The 9,917-nt window shown below is 46.1% G+C and overlaps 1 protein-coding gene across 3 annotated transcripts; it reads right to left on the reverse strand.

Moving 5' to 3' along the window:
• Window positions 1-279: 279 nt before the first annotated feature.
• Window positions 280-9,530, reverse strand: LOC128334059 (nucleoplasmin-like). 3 transcript variants are annotated; one of them, XM_053270308.1, is made up of 8 exons: window positions 9,448-9,530; window positions 7,897-7,990; window positions 7,717-7,802; window positions 5,156-5,275; window positions 4,280-4,373; window positions 2,851-2,999; window positions 1,524-1,589; window positions 280-342 (listed from the first exon to the last, which is right to left on the reverse strand). In XM_053270308.1, exons 2-7 carry the CDS (start codon window positions 7,964-7,966, stop codon window positions 1,545-1,547), a joined length of 564 nt encoding a protein of 187 aa, XP_053126283.1. In that variant the 5' UTR covers window positions 7,967-7,990; window positions 9,448-9,530; the 3' UTR covers window positions 280-342; window positions 1,524-1,544. The 3 variants fall into 3 exon arrangements, with proteins under 3 accessions (XP_053126283.1, XP_053126281.1, XP_053126282.1); XM_053270306.1 differs by having other exon boundaries at window positions 1,524-1,592; window positions 9,448-9,528; XM_053270307.1 differs by lacking the exon at window positions 9,448-9,530 and adding an exon at window positions 9,020-9,088 and having other exon boundaries at window positions 1,524-1,592.
• Window positions 9,531-9,917: the final 387 nt, after the last annotated feature.

Here is a 9,917-nt window from a genome sequence, read left to right on the forward strand (position 1 = left end):
TTCTTCAGGATCTCTTTTGAAAGAGACTTGAGATTTACAGGAACATCCGTGTACCAGCTGAAACAGTCTGCGTGAACATTTATTCAAGTGCATGCCAAGCCCTTGGTTCTGTCACCACTGAGAAAAGCAGATTGCACACACTTATGTTTGCAAAACCCTATTTTGGAGGGATTGTCAACTACATAGGAATGCTGTGAATCTAATCCAGCCATTGCCAGTTAGAAATATATCCTAATTTGGTGTGCCATCTAGTTTTAGAAAGACACACGGCACTACATATAGAATACATTTTTTATTTCTTTTAGTGGCATTGTGTAGCTCCAGATGCTTTGACCCAAAGACCTGGAAGAGAGCAAGAGCAGGAGTTTGAGTCTGTGGGAGAGACAATCCTATAAATCCCAACCCTACATTAGTTCTTAGGTGGTTCTCCATGCTGGACAGAGGCTAGATTGTACAGTAGTTCTAAAGTGAATAGAAAGACATACAGGATCCAAACATTCATGGATGCACTAGAAAGGGAAACTTTCAGCACCTATTCCGGCACCAGGAATAAGCATAAATATCCTGGGAAAGTGCCAAAGAAACTCACCCTGCTGCATTTCCATGGAAAAGTGGTCGATTTGTTTTGCTTCACCCCAACACAGTTTAATTATTATTATTTACATTTTATATCCCACTCTTCCTCCAAGGAGCCCAGAGCGGTGTACTACATACTTAGATTTCTCCTCACAACAACCCTGTGAAGCAGGTTAGGCTGAGAGAGAAGTGACTGGCCCAGAGTCACCCAGCTAGTATCATGGCTGAATGGGGATTTGAACTCTGGTTGGGTCTCCCTGGTCCTAGTCGAGCACTCTAACCACTACACCACACTGGCTCTTAATAAAAAGCAACTCTACCCCTGTAATACATAGGAGCGAGTCCAGCTCTATATGGTTCCCTCATTGCCCATTTCCTCCTCAATCCCAGCTGTGGAATGTCTCCATGGTCATCTAGAGGCAGTGTGAACCCTTATCTCTCAGTCCAATTAGCCACAGGTCCCAGAAGGTCAGCTAAACCTCCTTCCTCACCACCCACCCTCTGCCTCTCACTTCCACACCTTACCCAAAGTAGCTATCCCAACAAGTCATGGTCTCCTGCCATTCTGCATGCACAATGCACAGGTCATGTCATTAGCAGCCAGGCATAGTGGCCAGTTCTACAGAACTGTCATGCACATATCTGTATACAGAGACAGTGAAGCTACAACTCATGGGCAGTCACAACTTGGAGCCAGCCAGTGGTGCCCCAGTAGGCCAAAATGGGACATAAGAAGTATCCTACTGGGCCCAGGGACTCCAGGAAGGTTGATAAACTAGCAGATTACAGATCTTGCTCTATTGGCAGGTTTCTAGGACAGGTCCTGGAACCATGCTGCAACTCCTCTTGTTTAAGAGGATGAGCCCGGATTTGCAAGGATCAGGGGATGTCCTTTGTTAACTACTCTAGCCAGACACCATTAAGGAAACCACTTCCTGCCCTCTCACCTTCCATCAGAATTCATATATTCAAGTCTCCTCTTGCTGCTGGCTTCTTCTGTCCCTTGTTCCTTTCTGCTGCAGAAAACAGTGAAGGCATTTACATCATCTAGAGAGAGGTTCTATTGGATCCTGCAGTGCATCCCCTTGGGAGATTGTCAAGGCCTGGTTGTCTACAAGAGTAGCCCTCCAAACCTCTTACACTCAAAATAGGTAGGGTGGTGAGGCTTCCAAGCGTGGGGTGGGGAACATGGACAGAGACTACGCAGGTTTGATTAAAAGGCGAAATATCTACTTAAAGGAAAGAGTGGTCCAATTCATATATGCTTTTGCGATATTTAAAAAGGTATAACACAACCATAAGGAGGAGAGCTGGTCTTGAGGTAGGGAGCATCAATTGTAGCATGGTCCACCCTGGTTTGCATTTGAATGAGAGAGTAGATGTGTGAGCACTGTACAATATTCTCCTTAGGGAAGGGGGCCGCTCTGGAAAGAGCATCTGCATACTTGCATACAGAAGGTTCCAAGTTCCCTGCCTGGCATCTCCAGATAGGGCTGAGAGAGACTCCTGCCTACAACCTTGGAGAAGCTGCTGTCAGTCTGTGTAGACAATACTGAGTGAGATGGACCAATGGTCAGTATAAGGCAGCTTCCTATGTTCCATAGAAGAACAAATGAAAAGCGAGATAAATGTTTCCACAGGTCTATACTGTGCCCTAACAGAGTTCTCATCAGAAGCTCCCCAAATCACTTCTCTCTACACTGACTAGTTCTCAGCTACTCCACAAGTACTCTGGCTCTTGAGATTGATTTCTGCTCAGCTTTCTTCTTCTTGATGATGATGATGATGATGATGATGATGATTTTAGCAGCTCTTCAGCTGTCTGGTGGTTTTTCAGCTCCAGGACTCCCTTCCGCTCCTGCCCACTTCTATGGGATTAGCCAGTCAAGGCAAATGCAAGCCAGACGAACTCCAGACAGAACTGTCCGAAAAGCATTTCTGAACTGGTGTTTGAGTTACAAAAAGTTACAAGAGGGGGATAGGCAGCAGAGATCCCTCTAATGGGGATTCCCAGATGTTGACTACAACTCCCAGAATCCCCAAGCAAAAGCCATTATAGCTGAAGATTCTGGGAGTTGTAGTCAACAACACCTGGGAATCCCTGTTAGAGGGAACACTGATAAGCAGCCATTTTAAACACAAAATCAAGCAAATATACAAAGTGGAGAATTAGAGTCATCCTCCAAAGAGGTTAACAGGAGACTGGCCTGTCTTGGCTCTCACTTAAGCTGCAGATTAACCCTCTTCAGTCTCCACCCAGGTGCACAGCTTTACCTGAGGATGCTCTTGTCGCTCCTTGGTTACGGCTGCATGCTTGGCGGAGGGACGCCTGGCAAGTTTTACGGGAGAGTCGTCCTTGGAAGATGCCTCCATCTCTTGGTCTTCCTGGGACTCATCTTCCTCCTCACTCCAGTATGGGCCATCTGTATGTAAAGCAGAAGGCAGTGAGAAACAGACTAGGCTTTATTGGGCTACAGGTTCAAAGTCTTTGTACATCGAGACAATTTATCCCTGGATCTCCTAACCTGAAAAGGATCACAGCTGACATTAGGGATGTGCCCGAAACTGCTCCTCCACGTTTCAGAGGCGACGGGGGTGCTCCCTTAAGGGCAGGGGAGGGTGCACTTACCCCTCCCACCACATTTCCCCCACCAGCGCTTCATTGTATCAAAGCCCCTTGGGGCGGCAGCGTGCCTCCCTGCTGCCCCGTTGCTGTCCACGGCTGGAAGTACTGGGCACAGATGGCAACGGGGCAGCAGGGATACAAAGGAGCGCCGGCGGGGGTAAGTGCACCCTCCCCCGGAACGGCCCCGGTGGCTGAAACGTTTCGGAGGCTTCAATCATGGCCTCCGAAACATTTTGGGCACAAGCCTAACTGGTATAACTTCTCTCTCTCAAATAGGTCTTCCACTGAGATTCTGCAATACGTTAGAGCACCCAGCACAGAACTGCCATTTCCAACAATCTGCCATGAGTCACATGTGTGAATGAGCCAGATGACGAAGAGACATCAGATTCAGTCCTTCACACGGACATAGCAGTTAATCTGTGTCTACCCTGGACCTTGGGTATGACATAGCATGTTCACCCTTGAGCCTGCTTTGGGGGATGGGGCCATAGCCTAGTGGTAGTCCATCTGCAGAGGTCCAATCCCTGGCAGCATCTCCAGGTAGGGCTGGGAGAGACTCCTGCCTGAAACCCTGGAGAGCTGCAGCCAGTTGGTGTAAACCAGAGGTTCCTAAATCCCAACCTGTGACTCTCCAGATGCTGCTGAACTGCAGCTCCCATCAGCCCCTGCCACAATAAATTGTAGCTGGGGGTAATGGGAATTGTAATTCAACAACATCTGGAGAAGCACAGGTTAGGAACCCTGGTGTAGACCAGGGATTCTCAGTGTTGGGTTCCCAGATGTTATTGGACTTCAACTCCCATAATCCCCTACCAAAGGCCACTAGGGCTGGGGATTATGGGAGTTGAAGTCCAATAACATCTGGGGAGCCAACGTTGAGAATCCCTTGTGTAGACAATACTGAACTAGATGGACCAATGGTCTGACACTGTATAATACAATTTCCTGTAGAAGTTACACTTCTCTACTAGTTTAAAGCCTTTGTCCACTATCCTGAATGTCAGGCACCGCACCAAGCGTATCTCAAGGGCAACTTTGGGTCACCCCATTGCAACTGCACAATTTAGAATTTACCTGTCAGATACTGCCCAGAAAGGTAGACAGGTCCACATCCCGATTTTAGTCTGAACGTGACAGGAAGATTCATATCAAATCCAACTAGGCTGACCTGGATAACATAGAAGTTAACATTGGATTACAAGATATGTGCCACTCCATATTTCATTGTTCATTTATTACATTTGGACACCACCCCAAACTTACATCACTGGGCGGTTAACACCACCACAACACATTAAAACATAAAACCACAATTCTAGTTAAGAACCTTGGGTTAATAAGTGTGACTTTAGGGACTTTTAAAGAGTTGCCAGAGATTGGAATGCACTCCCTGCTTAAATAAGCACATCCCAAAGTCTTGGGAGATCAATATGGATTTAGGAGACCTGGTTCCAAGAACCAATGTGGTATAATAGTTGTGTCAGACTAGGAATGGGGGAGCGCCCCACAGTCAAATCCCCACTCAGTCATGAAGGTCACTGGATGACTTTGAAACATTCATATTTTCAGCCCTGCCTACCTTGCAGGGATGTTGTGAGCATAAGGGGGGATATTTATTCCAAACTTTAACTCCCTTAAGGAAAGGCAAGATAGATATATTTGATAAAATTGTGGCCTTTACCTATCAAGCCAAAGGTCCATCTAGTCCAGGTATGTCTTATCTGCAGCCATCTAGCTGTTTCTGGCCTACAACACCCATCATCTCCGATTACGGTGGCCAGTACCCAGGTATGATGGGAGTTCTAGGACAAGAACAGCTGGAGGGCTGCCATTTGACAGCCCTGATCTAGTCAAACACCTTAAGGAGACATTTTGGGAAGCTCAAAGAACATAGTGGAGCTCGCTGGAAATCTTTGGACAAGCACCACCAATCTCCCAGGCACTACTCACCATTGGGAGCACTGAAGGCTTCAGGGTGGCCAAGTGGACTGGAGCAGTTTCCTTGCCATTCTTTGGAACCAAAAGCTCCACCGTATGGAACTCCTCCTTGGCACTCCCCGATAGGCAGACCTTGGAAAGGAGAGAAGGCATTGCTATCAAGAGCTCAAAACAAGCCGAGCAGCAAACCCACCTGATCTGGAAAAGCAAAGTAAGTTTTTGTGGCAGTCCATTGCAGGACAGAAAGGCCATCTAACCCACCTTTCCCCCATTTTAGTTAGATGGTTCAAGTCTTCTCAATATTTGCAAGAACAGCGGGGAGATACTGGGGCAGTCCACACGAGTAAGATAGGGTAGGAGATACCTTCATTTTTGAGAGTGTTTCTATTTCTTTTTTTGCCAGTTCCATTTTAGTTGCTGAATTCAGTTCTCCGATTCTATCCCCCTGCCACTTCTTGGAGTCTTTTGTTCCAGCTTTGGAGGTCTTTACAGTGTTCCCTCCAAGGCATGCACACAAGTTTATTTGTTTAATGTCTGCTCAGTTAGTTTTAGATCCCGCTCAGGTGGAAACAGGAAGGTCCCACTCTGAATGCATACTGCCACCCAGGACAAAACCCATTCTCCTTCAGGAGAGAGTGTGTGCGTTCGCACACCAGCCAAACCTACCCCAAACTCCCGACGAGATCCTTGGACACACTCCACATACAGGTCAGGTTTTGTGATGCGAATTCTAGCTTATCTCAATTTATGGCCAGTTTTTGAAATGCTGGTTTTAAGCTACTTTTTCTGAAGATGCCGAAGCAAACAGGGAGAGGCACTGATGTAGAATCCTTAGCATGATAAGAGGCATGGTCTCTTCAGAAATGCAGATCTTTCTCTGCAGGGAACTCTCTCTCCCCCACCCCCATTGGCTAGGAAGGAAAACACCGATGCCTGCCATGTGTACTTGTGAAAATGAAAGCCAAGATCAGAGGGGAGGGGCTGCTTCCCTCAATGCCGTGAGCGTACTTCGAAGTGGCTTCGCTCAACATTTACCGCAAAGCCTGAAGCCAACTGTGAATAACCTCCTGGTGTGGCTAAATATTGCTTTATAGCTTGCAAAAAACACAAGGAGGTGCTAACTTTGATGTAGGTCCTTATTGCCTGCCACAAACTGTATTATGATTGTCTATCTGGCCGATGACTGTAATAAAGGATCTATCTAACCTTGCTCAAGTGGAGATATCTGTTTCTGATTCATCTGCATTTGATCCTCTGGTTTCCTGCCACTGATCAAACCAGGTACTCAGCTCAGCTAGTTTGGGAGCTGTGTGCACTCCTGTCTGCCGATTGTCAGCTAAAGACAAGGTTGGATGGCAGGGCCATCTGCGATTGTGTGCTCAGCAGCAACTGGCTGGAGGACTGCCTCCAACCCAGCTGTGGAATAAGATAGGGCAAAAGCATTCCAACTCAGCTGCTGCCAAGCACATGATCACAAACAGGACCTCCAACCTTGTTTTAACCAACAGCCAAGTGGCAAACAGAAGTGCACACAGTTCCCAATCTAGGATAGGAGAAGTCTCCTACCCTATTCTTCATTTTATGCACTGCCATACTGTGTGGGGAATCTCTTTCCAAAGGGGAAAGAACTTCTACCTTGAACTTCTACTGCTCCCATCCACTTCCATGGTCTAGCCCCTACACACATTTTCTTCAACCATCCCATAGCTCTTTTCTGTTGAGGGGTGTGAAGAGAAATATTAAAATCCTCACACAGCAGAATATGATCTGGTGGTAAAGAAACTTTCCAAGAGATTACCTGAGGTTCTGTTCAGAAAATAAATATTTATTAAGACACTAAATTCTATACTGAGAGATCAATGTACCCAGACAGGCTATAGCCTTCAACAACTGAGCAATCCTGTCTCCAACAGAACAAGAGAGATCTATTAATGTAACTCATGCCTCTAGTGGCCAAAAGAGGTTACTGCAGGGCTAAAAGTAAATGCTGTAGAATTCTCACTTCTTACATGGCCAAGCCAAGCAAAACTGCATCCCAGTATAGAATCCAAGGGAAAGAGCTATGGTATGCAAGGAGAAGGCAGTGGAGTGGAATCAGGAAAATAAAATAGATATGTACAGAGAGGCAAGTGCAGACTGCTTTTCTGTGCTCTTACTTCTAGCTGTTTGTTAGCCCCACCTCTACTGGAAGGAATACAAGCAACTAAATCCCCATTCAAAAACTGGCCTGGATGAAGGAATGGATTAACTAAAAACACCACACCCAAAACCCCTAGTCTCGGTATTACAGGATCTGCAACATGGTCTCAGTTCCAGCAGGGTGTTGTTCAGTCCCAGGCAGCCAATGCTGCTGCTAGAATCACCAGAAACTGCAACAAGTTAATGGGTGATTCCCAGATGCTTTATTGGTGCCTTTGTTCCTTACCCCGGATGCTTAAGCAGTACTCCTCAGCTATGCTGCCATGTATCCCCAGGAGCACCTACATAGTCGCAGATGGTCAACCTTCAGTCTTTCAAGAGTATTCTAACCCTAGCCAGCCAACTTATCAGAGCTGGTTCCCCAAGGCACATACCGTCTTCAGACACAGCTGCTGCTCACCCAACCACTCCTTTACGAGGTCAACTGTGAAAGTTGGGTTCCCAGCATCTAGCTTGCACCCTGCATAGAAAGCAGATGTCAAAAAGGGAGCTGGCCACCTCCCAACCTCATCATGCCTCTCCAGCCAAGTACATTCAGAGGTGAAGTGTCTTACCCCACATCTTGCAGAGCGGCTTCTCGAAGGTAGTGATCTCATATGAGTGACTGCTGACTTCCAGATCCATTTCTCAGAAAGGACTATCAAAGGACTGTGCAACAGGGGTGAGGAAAGGCATTTTGTTACATCCATCAGGTTGCCAACCAGATTAGGACTCAGACACAGCCTGTGAGAAGAGGCCTCCTAGCATTTCAACTGCAAAAGCGCTATGCTGTTCTTAGTATTTTACTCAGCCTTTGTGCTCAAAACTGAGATGACAACAACAACAACAACCTGTACATTCTCTATATAAGGAGTTCCCAAAACAGGATTTTAGTACCTCTAGGGGTATATGGGGCTTTCAGAGATGTGGAGATGTGACACTCTATGGGCATCAATTCTCAACACCAATAACACCTATTGACTCCTAGGAACATTAGGAGTAGAGGCAAAATGTAGGACTACCCCCTTGTTCTCTGTGTACTTGAGTATCTCTGCTTCAAGTCTCTTCTTATTGGTAGACTAATATTCTTAGGACACTCGCTTCTTTGTTCCTTCTTCTGCCTTCACCATGATGAAGCTAGTACAGGATGCAGGCTTTCTACCTCAGTTTGGAAGGAGTTACAAATAAACCTTTACTTCTTTTAAAGACTTTAAGCAATTATCTCCAGATCTCCTCTGTGAGCTCTGTTCTCAGCCAACTTTGTTTCTTTGCTAATCAAGGGGTTGGTTCAGATTCTCCCCTTGCTACAGCCGCACTATTTGCTCCACATCTGAAGAACACCAACTAATGTCCACTGCAGGAGGAGGAAAAGATCTTTCAGTGCTCACACATGCAGTCTCCTACTCAAAAGCATACCAGGGCAGACCCTGCTTAGCAGAGGGGACAATTCATGTTAGCTGTAAGATCAACTCTCCTCCCAGATCATGTCAAATGAGTCATATGGATTGCTCATAGATTCCTCTTTGAACCGAAGCAATGGTTCTGTTCTCTGTAGGAAGAATTCACAAGGGGTTGGAGCTTTTCAGTATACAAGTCAATCCTTCATTCCTGGGTTGTTTGCCTCAGAAACAAGCCCAGGAACAACAGCTCTTCTCAGAGTAGCCCCATCCCCTGAAAAGTTTATCTTACAGTACTCACATAGCCTCTCATCCAAACACAAACCAGGCTGGATGCTGCTTAGCCAAGAGGACAATTAATGTTGGTGACCACAAGACCAGCTCTCCTGGTGGCCTGCAGCCCAGAGAAAGGGTTAGGAAGGCAGATAAGGAATAGATGGTCTTAAACAGACAAGTGCATTGAACTGCTACCATCTCAGCTCAATTGTTCAAGCTCAATTGTTTGTCCCAGAATAGCACAAGAGTTCTCCATGCTTTCCTTCTCACAGACAAGCAAAAAGAATCCCCACAGGTCAGATCCAGCCCACAGACCTTATGCTGTGCACAGACCTGCTCTAGCTTATTTAAAAATCAGTGTACAGATTACTACCCTACACACAAAACAATCTTTCAGGGTTCAGATTTCCCTCTCTCACACCATACCCTAAAGTGGGCAAATATACAACTCACCAAACTTCACCTTCCCAGGAAAGATCAACACAGCCTCACCCCTCACAGAGTCATTATAAGGGATCAACAGGTGCTTAGCATCTTTTTAGGCCAATCAGCTGAGGCTCAGTCTTGCCACCAGAGACAGGAGTTTGATCTTAAAGAGCAACCACCCTTCCTTGCCCAGGTAGGTGTCCCAGAATGTCAGATCGGAGATATTTCCAAAGTTAGAGACACCTGGGAGCTGCACAGAGTCTGAAATAGCATTGAAAACCCTTCAGGAAATCAGCATCAATCTCCAGGAGACCAACTGAAAGCAATCCAGGAGATTTTAATGGCCTGGTTTAGTGAAATAATTTGTGGCAGGCAGGGGGAATCTCTAAGCGTAGCTTCAGTCAGCCCTGCAATTAAGGTGAAAGACTTTTGAAATATGATAAGTTCACAAAAGACATTATTTATTTATTTATTTATTTGATTTGATTTATATGCCG

This window comes from Hemicordylus capensis, chromosome 8, assembly GCF_027244095.1.
Source record: "Hemicordylus capensis ecotype Gifberg chromosome 8, rHemCap1.1.pri, whole genome shotgun sequence".
NCBI classification, from domain to species: Eukaryota; Metazoa; Chordata; class Lepidosauria; order Squamata; family Cordylidae; genus Hemicordylus; species Hemicordylus capensis.